General features: G+C 39.7%; 1 protein-coding gene and 1 long non-coding RNA gene across 2 annotated transcripts; both read right to left on the bottom strand.

The window, feature by feature from the left end:
• Window positions 1-2,337: 2,337 nt before the first annotated feature.
• On the bottom strand, window positions 2,338-3,454 carry LOC147636242 (uncharacterized). The gene is made up of 3 exons (XR_015266396.1): window positions 3,018-3,454; window positions 2,825-2,920; window positions 2,338-2,727 (listed from the first exon to the last, which is right to left on the bottom strand). It is a non-coding gene; the product is annotated as an uncharacterized LOC147636242 (long non-coding RNA).
• A 2,983-nt stretch (window positions 3,455-6,437) lies between these two features.
• On the bottom strand, window positions 6,438-7,668 carry LOC147636243 (NDR1/HIN1-like protein 10). The gene has a single exon (XM_086801676.1). It carries the CDS (start codon window positions 7,480-7,482, stop codon window positions 6,607-6,609), a length of 876 nt encoding a protein of 291 aa, XP_086657802.1. The 5' UTR covers window positions 7,483-7,668; the 3' UTR covers window positions 6,438-6,606.
• Window positions 7,669-17,130: the final 9,462 nt, after the last annotated feature.

Here is a 17,130-nt window from a genome sequence, read left to right on the forward strand (position 1 = left end):
AGATTGTTATTGAGGCCGACACCCTAGAACAGCTAGAGGTTATCTTACAGAACAGGGAGGTCGAGCTCTTGTCCTACGGCATCACGAAAGATACCATTGACAAAGAGTTTGCTCTTGTGAGGGCAGCTTGGGAGACAGAAATGCAAAAGAGACAGCAGCCCAAAGAGGACGCAAGGAGGGCAAGCCAAGCACAGCCACAGGCAGCCACAACATCCAGGCAGCCAGTCAAGAAGTGTGGTAAAAGAATGGAGGGCAAGTTTCGGGACCAACAAGAAGAGGAAGAGCGTGCACAAAAGAAAAAGAAGTTCAGGTCTGAACGACCACCGTGGGAGAATCAAAGACCACCACCGCCTCCACCAGTTACAAAGAAGAAGAGAAAATGGAGGCCAAGGACAGTCGTGCTACGAGAGATTAGGAAATATTAGAAAAGCACAGATCTTCTCATCCCCAAGGCACCATTCTCTCGACTGGTGAGAGAAACAATGGAAAAATATTCTGACAGGGTTGACCGCATATACAGAGCACAGCTCTTGAAGCTCTTCAAGAAGCTGCTGAAGATATTGTAGTTTCTGTTTTTGAAGACTCAGTGCTGGCTATGGTACATGCCAAGAGAGTTACTTTGAAGCCTGTAGATATGTCCCTAGCCCTACGTCTACGTTTAGAGCGTAGCCTTCTACCTCAATAGGCTAACCTTTTTGTAATTCTCCCTACAAAATTTTGTAATGTTCCCAAATTCCTTTGTAGCTTTTTCACACATTAATGAAAACTTTGTGAGTTGTGTTACATTCTTTGTTGAGTCCATTTTTTTTGTATGCTCAGTGCCAATGAACATTTCATTTAAAAATTATAAAAGCACTATACACACAGGAAAAAACACACACAAACACACACACACACACACACACATATATATATATACACACACAAACATATATACACACATATATATATACATATACAAATATATATACATATGCACATATATATATATATATATATATATATATATATATATGTACACACACACACACATATATATGAATATTTATATATACAAAAAATGTAGATCCTATAAAGTCAACTAGAGAAACTTATAGAGTGCCTTATGAGCCTCAAGGCAAAAAAAAAATAAAAAAAACAAAAAAAATGCCATGTGCGCTACGGCGCGTTAATCTCTAGTTTGATCAGGTCAAAATGGAGATTTACGCGCCGTAGCGCACATGGCATTTTTTTTATTTTTTTTTTGATATCTTTGGTGTGGTGAGGCTCATATGACCATTTAGGTGCCCTAACAGCCCCAAATCTTACATATTTATATAAGATATTATTTATATTTATATATATATATATCTTATAATAGCCTTAAAATCTTATAATATCTTATGTCTTATGTATATATATCCTATATATCTTTTATATATATATATATATCTTTCAATAGCCCCAGAATCTTATATATATATATATAGGTGCACACACACACACACATATATATATATATATATACACACAAACATATATACACACATATATATACATATGCAAATATATATACATATACATATATATATATATATGTTTATTTATATATACAAAAAAGGTAGATCCTATAAATGCACCTAGAGACCCTTATAGAGTGCCTTATGAGCCTCAAGGCCAAAAAAATAAAAAATAAATAAAAAAAATTGCCATGTGCGCTACGGCGCGTTAATCGGCACTTTGACAAGGTCAAAATGTCGATTTACGCGCCGTAGCGCACATGGTTTTTTTTTTTTTTTTTGATATCACATGGTCTGGTGAGGCTCATAAGACCCTTTAGGTGCCCTAACAGCCCTAAAATCTTATATATTTATATAAAATATTATATATATGTATATATATCTGATAATAGCCTTAAAATCTTATAATATCTTATGTCTTATATATATATATATCCTATACATCTTTTATATATATATATGTATATATATGTATATATATATATCATTCAATAGCCCCAGAATCTTATATATATATAGGTACACACACACACACATATATATATGTATATATATACATATATGTACATATATATATACATATATGTGAGTGTGTTTACATCTATAAATACAATATTTTTTCATACCGCTCTAACCCAATATCGATTACTTTTTTTAATCATGATCTCAATTAAAATAAATCCTAAACAATTTTTTCTATGAACACATGAACAAAATCTTAAAATTGCGAGGCTTGAAATGGTATATCACAAGTATGCCAGGAAAAATCACAACTTACAATGCACAACAAAAAAATTTTATTAAACTTGGAAGAGAAGTTTGCATTACATCTTTTTAATAAGCTCTTGGAAGAGCTCAGGAGAGAGAGTTCTAGAGGCTGGTTTCTGGCCTAAGCTTTGGAATACATCACTCGGCTCATTGATTCCTTGAGCCTGAGAAAGGGCACAATGGCCTAAAACTGAGCCGTGATGGTTGCCCGTGAAGCAATACAAGGCAGCTTCCCTAGCTACCAAAATACATTTATTTATGTTCGAGGCTAAGGGGTTCTCCGACAAGACTGCACTAAGTGCTTTACATTTTAGGAGCTCGGCATAGGCGATCTCTGCATATTCTAAATGAAAAACCCGCACTATGTCGGCCCTGAGGGCAGGTATGTAGTGCCAAAGGGATGCATCTCGACCCTCTGACTTTGGCCGCGTTCCTCCTACGCGCATAGTAAACTTGTCCACTTCAAAAGCAGTCTCTCAACATGTCAATACAGAAGTTAGGAAGCGTGAAATGATACAAAAAATAATTTGCTTTACAACTAAGAAGTAAGGGCATACCTCAGTTGCATCGTCACTTGCAACTAGTTGCTCATTCGTCAGGTTTATGCTTCCTTGGTCTTGAGCATCGCCAGCAACCAAGGGCATGTGTGCCACCTATAAATCCATAAAAGATAGTCTTAGTTATTGTTTTCTTTAAGATGTTCTAGTGAATTTAGTTTAATTGTAAATGTAAGAAAACCATAAGTACTACCTGTAGAGCCAATAGAATTGTCGTGATGACTTGAACTGTGCGCAACAACCATCCGACCAAACCCATCGCTGGACACGTCTGATCCCACAATCTCCTAAAAAACTTAGAATACAACTCAGTTTGGGTCATTTCAAGAAAGCAAGCACCGTGCTCAATGAACCTCTTGTCACTCTCTTACGCAAAGCTTTCTTGAAAACTGGTGAGGCACGACAATTCTCCTCCCAAAAACTTTCTATCAAGTGGTTTCATCTAGTAGGCGATCATGCTGCCTAGCTACACGACCACTACTCGCCCACAAAGCACCAACCTCATTGGCATCTAAACTTTGTCGTCTAATAGACCCAACTCTAAGTGCGTGTGGTGCTATGGAAAGGATGCGAGATGTGGCACTAACCTTACCCTTCATTTGGGAGCTACTTATGGCTGCCACAATGGCCCGTCGAGCAACCAAAGCATCCGCCCGCAGAGTTTCTCTTCTTGTTAACTATATAGGAATGACGAACACTTTGTAGCACCGCCATGCCAGCTCTCCTCTCTCTTCAACCTCCAATGTCAGAAAGCGCCCTGCAGTTGGCCATGTTGGGCAGATCAATCAAAGCATCAAGCACACATGCCTGATGAAGGCGTGAGGTCTTTGAAATAGGAATGGAAGATTGCATGGGCACGACGATGTGCCCCTGACTTTGATAGTTATTTCCTATCCACACGAAGGGCGCCCAAAGGAGGGGGTGGGTTCTTGTAGAAGAGAGGACTCAGGAAGGGCGGGTTCATGTGGATTATCTAAACTAAGGGATAGTGGGGGGGAAGAGGGCGAAGGGAGAGGAAGTGGAAGAGGAGGAGCAAGGCTTGGATCATCGCCAATGGAAGGTGTTGCTCGTTGACGTGCTCTCCACTCTCTCTTTCTCTCACGAGCTACCCTTCTCCTCTCCTCCTCTTGAACTTGGTGGATGAGTCCTATCAAGTTTTCGACTCCTACGACTTTGAGAACCCATTCTCAAGGAAGCTAAGAGAGAAAATATTATAAAGGCTCAATGATGGGATAGTACTAGAGATAAGTGTGAGATAGTACTAGAGATGTGTGATTATATAGGAAAAATAGGTTATCCACTTCAAATCTCATTGGATTTCCTATCTAAGATTGATTGGATGACTAAGATAAACATAAAGATAATTAAAGATAAACTATTATCCACTTAAAAATCAATATTAATAATAATATTTATTAACAAGTTTAAATATTTATCATTACTAGATATATAAATTACTAAATTAACTTTTTTTATTTCTCTAAATTACTAAATTAACTTTTTCAAAAATATGTTTTTGAAAAAAGAGGAGAGGTGGGAAGGAGGTGCCACGTGTCACATGCGTGCATGACACGTGGCATTCTCTTGACATGTGGCACTATTATGGTTGATGTGGCAATTCCATGATGTGGTATGCCATGTCACCAAGTGCGAGGTGGTATGCAAAGGTGGCAAGATGATGTGGCATTAATGATAACTAGGATGATGAGGTGGGGAGTCAACTAGGTTGACCATGTTGACATGGAGGGTGGAGGTGGCAAGCTGAGGTAGCAAGCTGCTTATGTGGATCCTCTCGATACTCATGTGGACATAAAGTGGCATGCATATATAAGATTTGTGCCTACCCAAGCCTCACACATCGAATGAAACCTAAGCTGTGAAGTTTACCAAGCCTAGATTTCCAAACCTAACTAGGATTGGTTTTAGACTTGAAAAGGGGAGAGTGGACACAATATGGGAATTTTCACTTGGGAGGATTGAAAATGGACCTTCCCATACTCAAATCAAGCCCATTTTTTTTAATAAATTCATGGCAACAAGAGTATTGATCCCTTGAGTTTTTAGATTGAAAGATTCAATATTTATTTTCTAAAATTAAATTACTATTGATTTAATGGGCCTCTAACAGTCATAATAAATTTTCCAAAGTAAATCTACAAAAATCCAACCGTTAGATTTGTAATTTTACCTTATACCCACATTATACTAATCTTTCCCAATCTAATCATCACTAGATCCATACAATTTGAGCATTTTAAATGGTAGATGTGGTGGGAGGATAAAATAGTATGTTTTTTAACAATTCTAAATAATATAGAAAATAGTAGAACACATCAAAAATTACTCGATAAATCAAGTTAAGCTCTATGTTATTTGTATTTGTGATATGCAAAGTGGGAACATCATATGAGTAATAATATAAAAGTTATAGGTAATTCACTCACATTCACTGTACCTGTCTAAACCTAGGACAGGGCCTGTATACAAACCTGGTTCCCAAAGAAAAGGGCATTTGCAATTATTGGATATTCGATTAGATTATAGTTTTAGGTGCCAAACTTTGCATATGATGTTTCATTAGAAGACCTTGAAGTGAAACTCCTTGGCTAACTATGAGAGATTGGCTATTCTTCTTGAAAAAATGCCTGTTTTCCAGCTAAAGCCAAGGGCGCCCACTACATGAAACTAGATAACCTCATCTTGCAAGCACCCTCAAACAACACCACAAGATCCACCTCTTACTCGAGCATGGGGGAGAAGATGCTTTGTGTGCCATCATCACCAAAGCCATTGATTCTTTGTGACAATAGATGATGCATGGATGATTCTTTGAAATTTATATGGAACGATAAATCAATGAAGGATTCAAAACCTTGAGAACCAGCTAGCATCAGCAGGCAGACTTTTTGATGGAGAAGCAACCAAGCAATTCATTATGCAGATTAAGGATCTATGAGATCAATAGACGGCGATGATTGACATTAACAAGTCAAGTGGAGTTCAACCACATAAGGGCATTAGGATCTTGCCTAGAAGTATGATAGCTTGGTCACCTCATTAAAACCTCAAGTGAGGACTCCTCCTCTCTAGAGTTTAATGCCATGCTCATGGAGATGGAGATATGTCAGAAGGCTAGAGATGGATTTGATTTTGGTTTCTAAGTAAGCACAAAGAAAGTTACGAGGAAGGACTTTGGTAAACCCTTGCTTTTTACTCGACAAGCCTAGCCACATGCAAGAGAATTGCAGATAGTAGGAGGCAAATGAGAAGAATGGCACCTTGAAGCTACCAAAAAAAGGAGTCAAGAAACAGTGCTTGCTAAAGTGGATTAGGAGCTCTTTATAGTTATCAAAGAAATATGTGCAAGGTATAGCATTCTACTTCGTGGATCGTTGGTCCAGTGAAGTGTCTCAACACATGACCAGTCTCACAAGGACCATTATACTCCCTAATAGCCTAAAGAAGAGTCCATCCTAGAATGATGCCGAAAGCCCCTCAAAAGGCACATGTACTATTTCTTTTGTGTCAATGCGTTTCATGTCATGTTAGGTTTTTGAATGGCCTTGATCATGGGTGTCCCATTTGTATCAACAAGTGTGGCAAGCCAAGAAGGTGCTAGGAAAATGTATACTGATTTTTTTTATAAAAGAATTATCAAACAATATATTCCTACAAAAGGTAGTTTAACTAAACTAAGCTTGGTATAATAATGAAATGCTGTGATGCCTTTGCAAAAGACAGGTTTCATACCACCACATGGACGGCATGAGGTGAAGTGTCTCCTAAAGCACAAGACTTTTGACTGTGAAGCTGCAATTCTTGGAGAGGAGGCGGGCGTTTCCAGCGGCCGGGTTACTGATCTCCACATTGCAATCCACTTCGAATTTGGAGTCCCTTGATTTCCAGCTGCCGACCTTAATCCTGACTTGGGCTATGGTCTTGGCGTCCAACGAGATGCTGCTGCTATCGCTCTTGAGGCTCGTTTGCAAGGCCGATCCGATGGCAGACGTCAAGGCAATGTCCTGCCCCTTCATTTGGAGGTCGAGCAGGGTGGTGTTCTTGTGGCCTTGGTAGAACGCCAGAATCGAGCCTTGGCCGATCTGGGCACCTTGGTAGAAGAGCGTTACGTCCACTTGGTCGTAGTAGATGCCAATTTTCTTGTTGGGGTTTTCGGCCTGCACAGCAAATGTGACATCTGCGTTCAAGTAGAGAGAGACACCGGGGCTAGTATTCGATGCTTGGGTTGGCTGTGTGGTGAGATTGAAGGCAGAGATGGTGGCGCCCGTGACTGAGAATTGAGGGGTTTTGGGCTGCAAGACTAAGTACAGAACAAGAGCTGCTACTCCTAATACGATGATAATTAGTGCCAGAATTGAGCAGACCCACGCAAGGCAGCAGCAGCAGCAGGATCGGCGGCCGCGTCGGCGGCCAGCCCTATAGCTGGGATGATTAGGAGGCAATGGCATGGGCGTCTTGTAGATGAAGTCCTTCTGCCTGTACACTTGATCATCAGCAGGGAGAAGGCCTTGCTGTTGGTCTTTGTTAATCTTCTGATCAGGCATGTGGATGGCCACAGAGCTGGGAGTAGTGGATGATGAGCTGGAGAAGGGTGGTGCTGAAGGATGAGACGGATCCAAAGGGTGAACCTTTTCAGCCATATCTGAGGTAAGCTAAAAACTGTACAACAAATTATGCGAAAGTGTGCTAATAGCTACAAAGCTTACGATGGCCTTAGCTAAGATTAGACGCTCTTAACAGTAGGCTTCTAGTACAGAACTTGTTGCAGAAGTAGAAGAAAGAAGCAGATCGAGTAGAATGGAATGAAGCGTGGATTTGAGAAGCTCATCGACGAAGACTCCCTTATATAGGGATTGCTTTGTAAAACCATTTCAACGAGAGCGGGACACGAGCAGTATCTCGGAAGCCGTCAAAAGAGCCCAGCACACGTCGGTGGCTACGTTGTGGAAAAAGTCGAAGTGCGTGTGTTCAGACCCGCCACGTTACAATCAAATTATTTTATTCTTAAAATACACAAACAAACGCGTGTAGCAACCACCGAGTGTCATAAATAAACTTTTTTTTAAACCAGTGAAAAAAAGGATGGCCTTCAAACCCAATCGTTTTTTATTGAAAAAATGCATATAAATTAATGGTTTTATAACTAAAACTTCAAAAATCTGGATCTTTAAATTCAAGGCTACACAACATTATAACTGGTTTTTTCCAATTTGAGTCGTAAAAATTATACCAAAGGATGGTTTTTTTATCACACTCTGGTTGAGCCCATTGTATCATATTTAGTGCCCCACGTAAAACTCACCGCTCTTTCCCTTACGTGAGTAAGGAAGCATGGTGTTGTGTGGGGGCGGGTGGCAGAGCAATTTCCTTGTGTAAAGCCATGATATCATCACTTTCGGTATGTTTTGTTGACCACCACCAAGGATAATGCTTACACATCTTGAAGATGCAGGCCCAAAGAAACAACCTTTGCACCAAGAATGTGTTGACAATGCCAATGATGTGCTTGCCAATATTTACTTAGACACTATGTATGGGGCAATCATGTGCTTTCTCTTTCTATGTATTCCCTCATCTTTATATGCAATAAGTAATCCATCTTTCTATGTATTCCCTCATCTTTATATGCAATAAGTAATCCATCTTTCACCTAATCTTTCCATACAACATAATGGGACTTCATCAAGACTCCTCATTTTACAATCAAATTGTCATCCGAACTCTCCGTTTTGAAGACCAGCTAGTCAACCAATGAGATCCAATTTCAAGTTTTCAGTTCACTTAAATAATTTTTCGCCAATCCATGAATATCTTCCTCGACATACGTGTGGGTATCCTAGCAGTCGCGAGCTCGTGCATTGCCTGGTCAGAACTCTCTAGGATCCTCTTTAGATGTCCTAGTACTTCACTCAAGGACTGCTTCGATGACCCTCGCCCATCATACCGGAAGCGTACCATTTTCAACCATACCGAGGCTCAAGACCTTGGCAAGCTTTACTGCAAGAGACGTCTTTCGATGACTCCTCGCCAACTGTTGCGATGTTAACTCTCTTTAGTTTAATAATAAGCCAAATGCTTCCTCCAGCATTCTAGCGTAAGATAATCCTTTACAAAAACAAAGTATCTATGCAAGTAAGAATTTTCCATTGAGTTGATTTCACAAGATCCTCTTTTCCAAAACCCAGACTTTCTTAATGAAAATGACGAATCTCGTATCTCGGTGATCTACTCATCAATTACAACGAATTTCTAACCTATTTCTTGACAATTTTGGGTCTTAGGGAAAACTTTTCTAAGTCAGCCGGGTATCCATTCTTTGTACTGAAGAAATGGAAATGGTCACAAGACTTGGTTTAATTTCTGATTCAAGAGATGGGCAGGTATCTTACTGATCCGCCTTTCTCATGTGGTCATGGTCTAGCCCTGAATTACTCGGATTTAATCTTGGATTTATTTCATGAATATTTTTCTCCATTTATCTAATAAATTAACTGTGATTTCTAACTATAAGGGTAAAAATCCAAAATTATGAAAATTCATTCTTTCTTGGACATAACAAAACTTAAATAATTTTATTTGTAAATAATAGAATTCAACAAGGATATTTCTTTTTTCAATGATCCTTGTTGTTGTGAATATGCATACCTCATTTATTTAGAATATTCACATAGAAAAATATTCTTTTTTTTTCATTTGGACCTAAGCATTCACATGCCCTAAATTATCTATGCAGAATATCGCGAGACTTTCTCTTTTTGATACCAAATTAATTTATGTATTTTTTTAAATTAAAAATATGATAAAAATTTATCTTTTGATAAATAATTAAAAGTATCCATGTATATACATACTATGAATATATCTATTTTGAAATATAATAAAAAAAATTCTTTTAATATTTAAAATATTTGTACACAAAATATCATGAAATCTCTATTTTTTTCATCTAAACTTTTATGCATGTACATATAAAAATAAATATAACAAAAATTTATCTTTTCTCCATTAAAACATTTATGCATAAAAGAATATTTTAGATATTTCTATGCGGATAAATCAATAAAATGATATATACTCACAATTGTATTATTGGAAGAAGAGTTATTTTTATCAAGTCTCGTTATTCTCGAATAGAACTATTTTTTTAATTCTATTGTGGCCAAGAAACAATGAATTTTCATAAAGTTAGAAATTTTCCTTATTACGGTTGAAAGTCACCATTAAATTTTCTGTTAATTAGAAAAAAAAATCCTTAGGAATCAAAGTTAGGATTAAATCGAGTAATTTATGGTTAGACCACAACTATGAGTATGGTGGGCTAGTAAGATACTTGTCCATCTCTTGAATCTAAATCAAGCAAAATCTCGTGACCAATTTCAAATCTTTGATACGAAGAATAGACTACCGGTTGAATTAGAGAAGTTTTCCTTAGACCGAATTCATCGAGAAATGAGTTGGAACTTCATTAAATTTGATGGGTAGATTATCCTGATATGAGATTCGTGATTTTTATTAGAAAATCTGGATTGTGAGAAAAAAGATTTTGAAGAATCAAACTCAACGGGAAATTCTTACTTCCATAGAAACTCTATTTTTAAAGGACTATTTTACACCAGAATGCTGGAGAAAGTATTTGATTATGATTTAACTTAGGAGAGATTTGTGAAACAACTGGCGGGAAGTCATCAAAGGACGTCGCTCGTGGGCAAAGCCTGCCAAGGTCTTGACCAGCCTTCGTATGGTTTAAATGGTGCGCTTCCGGTACGATCAGGGATTTCATTAACGTCTTCACAATTTCGTGATCACGTTAACAAAACCTATTGTTAACATATTAAAACTTGTGATCACATTGTATATTCACATGACCTGAGAAATGACCTGCCGGAACCCACTATTCCAGTAACACCTCCGGGCTTCTACCATTCCCGGCGGGCCCGCCGGGGTATGAGGTTTTCCCGGCGGGCCCGCCGACAAAGGTAAAAGCCCAGCGGGCCCGCCGGGGAAAACAAAAAACACCGACGGGGTATTATTCTGTATATAAACACTGCCCGACACCCATCGTAAAACTTTTGGGAAGATAGTCCTTGTTTTGGGGGCGTGATATCTCTCCTCAAAGTACTTGTAGAGCTCTCGAGTTGCTAGAAGTGTCCTCTTGGGAAGAACGTCCTTATTTTAGGGGATGTCGTCTTTCCTTGTAGGCACTCCTAAGGCTATTGGGCCACTCGTCCTTAGTTCTTTGAACTGGGGGCAGGGTGTGGTTCGTAGCTAATACTTGCGGAGATTTAGGGACAAATTTGGAGTCATTCAGCTTTGCATTTGAGCCACGTACGTAATCTACCTCATTCTGCTTTATGAATGGTTTGATGGAGCCAAGAGTCCTACTTAGGGGCTTGTATTGGTTCTTGATACTTGATATAGTTTAGAGTAGACAAGGGTCTATTGTCCTATACTAGAGTATTGGGCAAGCATAGATCTTTGATTTTTTTTTGTGAATGTTAGAGAAGGTCTATTGTCCTATACTAGAGTATTGGGCAAGCATAGATCTTTGATTGTGTAAAGTATCCTTAATTGGGTACAAAAGGCATCCTTCATTGGGGGTGCAATGTGCATGATAGTTTCGAAGTAGTTATACGTGAGTGATTTGTTGTTTTTTCATTTGTGTATTCATTGTTATATGCTTGCAATCGACTTCTTGCAGATCGAGCAGATAAACTTCTTGCAGATCGAGCAGATAAACTTGTTTACATGTACTGCAATGAAAAGATCTTGCGAGACATCGAAAACGAAGAGTATGAAGAAGATATGCCCAGATGGATGTACAATTGTGAAGATGTAGTAGACGAGAACTTTGATGTTGGACGTACGTTGTGCACCACCCTTGAGATAGAAGACAATTTAGACATTGACTTAGATGAGCTTAATTTAGCAGACGAGAGAGTAAACGGTGAAAGAATTTTGGAGCAAGATACTCACATAGAGGAAGAAGTCACTTCATTAATTTAATAAAAAGTACTTGTACAAATGATCATATTTGGAGAAATTATCAATACAAAAGTAGAATTTGTTTTTCTTAGCTCTCATCTTGAAATAAATTGCGAATTGCACTAGGAGTTGCATCTAAAGGTCCTGGTGGTTTATATTCGCTAGCCATACCGAACACTGTATAAATACCTTGATTTATTGGGACATTGCACAATGCACATGTGGAAGTATTTTGCATTTGTCTCACTAAACATATTAAGTGGTAGTAGTGTCCACATGGTAGTATATACTGGCCGCTCCACCCATCGAATACTTTGTAACATACAAGACATTGGGGGGTGGAGGAACTTGTAGCCTCAGCAGAAACTCCCACAAGATCAGGATGTATCAAAAAATGAGAGATGTGGTTTCCTTGGCGCACAGGAGCAATACGTGAAGAGATGCTCTGCACGTCTTGGCTGATCTTTGTTAGCTGCTCTTGAATTCCTCTATTGGCCAGGGGAGGAGTTGACGCTTGAGTTAATCGGTCAGCTTCTTTCTCCTTCTCTGCTAGCTGTGCCCCTAAGCTTTCTTTGACCTGGTTTAACTCCAGTCCGGCGCCCTCCACCATGAGAGCAAGTTCTTCTCTTGTGAATGTAACTGTCTCTTCACGTATGTCGTGGGTGTTGACAGTGGCCTCTCTGGAGGCGAAGTCCACTGGAGTTTCCAGTATAAAGTGAGCATATAGCATTTTAGCAAAATACAGTGGAGCGTCGGCGTTATGGAGAGGACGGCCGTACACCTCCAAGAAAATGCGCTCGGCATTAGTTTTGATATCATTGTGAGTGCAACAAGAAATCTTCCATCTTCCCTTCTTTATCTCGCCATCTGGACATGGCCATATTGCCTTTATCATCTCTGTGGTTACCCGTTTGTTTATGTCTTTCCATTGGGCATAAGTTGGATTTGTCCATTTCGATAATCTGCACGCTGTTCTTGTAGCTTCGCGGGCTGTCAGGCCATGTGCAAGGGCCTTCATTCTCTCGTATGCCTTCTTGGCTAACTCCTGATGCTCGTTCGCTTGCGCCTGCTCCATATCTGCATGAACGTAAACGACTTTAAGATTTTAATGAACTGTAAAGATCAACGTAAGATAAATTGACCATTGCTCTCAAAATCTTGAAGTCAAACACAACAAGAGGAGATATGTATTGCAAAGACTCGATGAGAAATATCCACGACTCCAAAAACACTTCAAACAATACTCACACATCAAATTTTGAAGAGAAAACATAAACTTAAACACCAGAAGAGGAGAGAGATATTGCAAAGACTCAATGAAGAGAGAAACAAAATTTTGAAACATTGGACACATCAAATTCTCAAATTCCTGAAACTTCATCTCTTGATACTGTATCATTACAAAGTCGGGGTGAATGCCACCGATAGCTCTACAAGAGGACGTTGTGCCCTCGTAGGGTCAGTATTTAGTGACCTAAAAAATTCAACTACTTGCAAAATTGATTTTCGCTCATCGCGATTAGGCAGAAACATCCAATTTTTGACTCTATGAATAATAGTATCCATGGTAACTTTGTCATGGGAACTATTATCCATCCACAACTCTTGCACTTTCTTCCAAAAGTCATATAAAGTTTGTAATAAATATCCCAAGGCAAAAACATCAGATGCAGGAGTGTATGCATCTGCCAAAAATGGATCATAAAGCTCTGGGGCAATCCACGGCCGTTTATTTCGCTCTCTGTCTGCGTAGGAGACTGCCTGTGCCACCTTCTCCGGGTTCTTGTCTGCTTCAAAAACAAAATTGAGAGACACCCATTTTTTGGGCGCTCTCAGCAGCAACCCCCAATCGATAAGACCTATGCGTGGCTTTAGCTCTTTTGTATAATCCAACACTACATTAAAAGGATGTAGGTCGGTATGTACAATACCTGCCATATGTGCTGCCGCTACACCTTCCACCAGGGCATGCATAATATGTGGCATATTTATTACTACCTCTTTTATTTTTGAAAGTTCTAGATGACCTAAAGGGATATTATCAGGCGGGGGTTGTCTCCATCCTCGATCCAAACGAAAAATGGCTCTGGTGAACTCACTGAATCTAAAGGGAACCTTCAGAAGAGTATCACCAAGAACGCCGCCATTATAGTACGGGAAAATTGTGATCCAAGGAGCCTCTTTTGTAAAGGCAATGCATCGGACAATCGATGGATGTAGCACTTGCATACCCTGCTCTACCTGGAAGCTCTCGAACTTCGCGCTGCCTTCTCCTTTGTAGTGCTTTCCGCAAAAAGTGATGTGCTCCGGTAAAAATGATATACCTTTAATTGCATACTCTTTTACTGTTCCAAACACACCGGAGCCAATTGTTCGTCCTTCGTGAAGAGCTTCGTGCGGGATGCCAATAAGATGTGTGCACATAGAATTGTAGATGGTACGATTAATGACACCTGTACCACTTGCATCTGCCTGACTGGAAGTTGCAGCGACGTCCTGGGCAATTCGCACTCTTTTGGGGAGGGACTCTGCATCCAACGCCTTCATGCGCTTGCTCTTGGCCCTTTGCTCGCTCCATACAACGTCCCATAACTGTAGACGTTGCATGTTGGCTTCAGGCGGGGCAGCATCTCTTAGATCACTGCACGCTACTCGCATGCTCCCCAAAATGGTTCGTGTTATGTGCTGATGGTTGAAATCTGCTATCTTCTATCTATCTAGCAGCTCAGCGTTGCCTGCGCTTTGAAGCCGACGCTGTGCATTTTCCCATATTTGGTCTATGAGATCTCGCATGAGTATCTCAGACTCATTGATCTTCTTGACGACATCATCAGTACATTGTGATACTGTGATGACCGCTTCAACGCGAATTGCTCGCAGAACAATTTTGCGCTCTTCGGGAGAAAGCATGTTGATCGTCTTCGTAAATCTAGCAAATAACACTAAACATAAAAAAACAAAATATCAAACATTACTGAAATAAACATCAAGCAGACGTGAGAGAACAGCAACAAGTATATCAATATCGTCAATGTTCATACAAAAACGGAATATCAAATAATTTTAATGAACTCAATATCATCCAATACATCATCAAACGTGAGAAAACAGCAATAAGTGTATCATTACTTATCAATGATCAAACAAAAACAGAATATATCAAACATTACTGAACTCAACATCATGCAATACATTATCGAACGTGAGACAACCGCAACAAGCGCATTATTACTTACGAAGTGTATACATTATCGAATGAGAGAGAGAGAGAGAGGGGGAGGAAGAGAGAGAGGTGTGACAGATAGAGAGAGGAAACATTAAATGATATTTTTTATAGTTTTGTGAGTTCCTAGAGAGAGAAAAATAATGTTTTGTAATCCTAAAGCACTCCTCATCTACATACCTATCGTGATAGAGAGAGATGTGAAGTGTATCATGAGAGAGAGAGAGAGAAAGAGTTGTGAAGTGTATCATTGCGAGAGAGAGAGAGAATTGTGAAGTGTATCATGAGAGAGAGAGAGAGAGGAGAGGAAGAGAGAGTTGTGACAGATAGAGAGAAGAAACATTAAATCACATTTTTAATGTTTTTGGGAGTTCCTAAAGAGAAAAATAATGTATTGTTTTAATTTTTAAGTAAATAGAGGGAGAAAAAAGAAATTATTAAGAATTATGTATATTTTAAGAGAAATAAAAAAAATCATTATCTACACATCTATCGTGTTGTGAAGTGAATCATGAGAGAGATAGAGAAAGAGTTGTGAAGTGTATCATGAGAGAGAGGGGGGTAAGAAGAGAGAGATTCATATTTTTCGAGTTACGAATCACGATATTATAAAATAAAACGGTTAGACAATATGATGTAAACTTTGATCCATGAAATACTAATGCCGCGTTAGCAACCAAGTATCGCATGGATCAAACACAATAAAAACAATACAAGTCAAATCAAACAAATTTACGACATTTATTTGACCGCGTTAACGATCATATGCCGAAATACGCAAGCAAATTTACGACACTTTTTCGACCGCGTTAACGATCAAATGTCGCAATATGCAAAAAATATTTTATGCACTAGCGGACGACACCAACTTGCCGTGTTAACGACAAAATGCCGCCCGATTCTATGGGAATACCAATAGGATACGAACATACACTGGCCGCGTTACCGACCATATGTCCGCATTTGACAAAGGGAAGGGAAGGGAAGGTGACATCGCCATAACGATACTATGCTTGCCGCGTTACCGACTAGTACCGCTACGGCGTGCCATACTTACCATAGGACACAGACTAGCCACGTTACCGACTAAGTGCCCCAGGGTAAGCACCATTCCGAAGAATGGCCTTACACACACACACCAGTCGTGTGGCGGGCCACCCAAATCCTACCGCGCATTGCGACAATGGGCGGCTGCCCGCACGAACTCACCCACACACACATCCCTCGTGTGGCGGACCACCCACATCTTGCCGCGCATTGCGACAGTGGGCGGCTACCCGCACGAACACACCCACATACACAAACACACACACACACACACACAAGTTTTTTATTACCTGTGTATGCTGTCAGCAATGAAATCCCAAAGGGCCCCCCGGGCCCATATATATAGAAAAATGTACCCCGCCGGGATATGTGACGACCCCGCAGGGACTCGTCGGGCAAAGCAAAAGCCCGACGGGCCCGCTGGGTATATCAAAAGCCCGGCGGGATTTTTCCCGGTTACTAGGTCGCTTGCCACCGGCTTTTTTGTGAACATGTTAATAACATGTTCACACATGTTATTAACAAAAAAAATTTTGCGATCACGTGAATATAAAATCCCTGGGTACGATGGGCGAGGACCAACGAAGTGATCCCTGAGTGAAGTGCTAGGACACCTAAGTAAGATCCTAGAGGGTTCTGACCAAGTAATGCTGCACGGGCTCACGGTTGCTAGGACACCCATGCGTGTCAAAGAAGATATGGATGGACTCAAAAGGAATTATTTATGTGAACTGGAATTTAAGATTGGATCTCATTGGTTGACTAGCTGGTCTTCAATAAAGAGTCTGGATGACATTTTTGTAGAACAACGGACTGGATATTTTGGAGGATTATGATCAGTAATACTATGGTTTCATTAAAAGATTGCTTTAAAGATAGCCGAATCTGTGAAAAAGGTAATTTCATATTGGGTGTGTAAGTGGTGTGTGACTACCTTGAATTTTGCTTGAAGCTTCGGCTAGGGGGCTTGGGAACTCTTTTCCTTGGGGTACTCGAGACAAAACATAACTTAATTTTTATATAAAGGGATTCCACC

Source organism: Cibotium barometz, chromosome 8, assembly GCF_041138505.1.
Source record: "Cibotium barometz isolate CiBa-2024 chromosome 8, ASM4113850v1, whole genome shotgun sequence".
In the NCBI taxonomy this organism is placed as follows: Eukaryota; Viridiplantae; Streptophyta; class Polypodiopsida; order Cyatheales; family Cibotiaceae; genus Cibotium; species Cibotium barometz.

Coding starts and splice junctions, on each gene's coding strand:
- LOC147636243 (XM_086801676.1), bottom strand. CDS start 7,482: ATGGCTGAAAAGGTTCACCCTTTGGATCCGTCTCATCCTTCAGCACCA.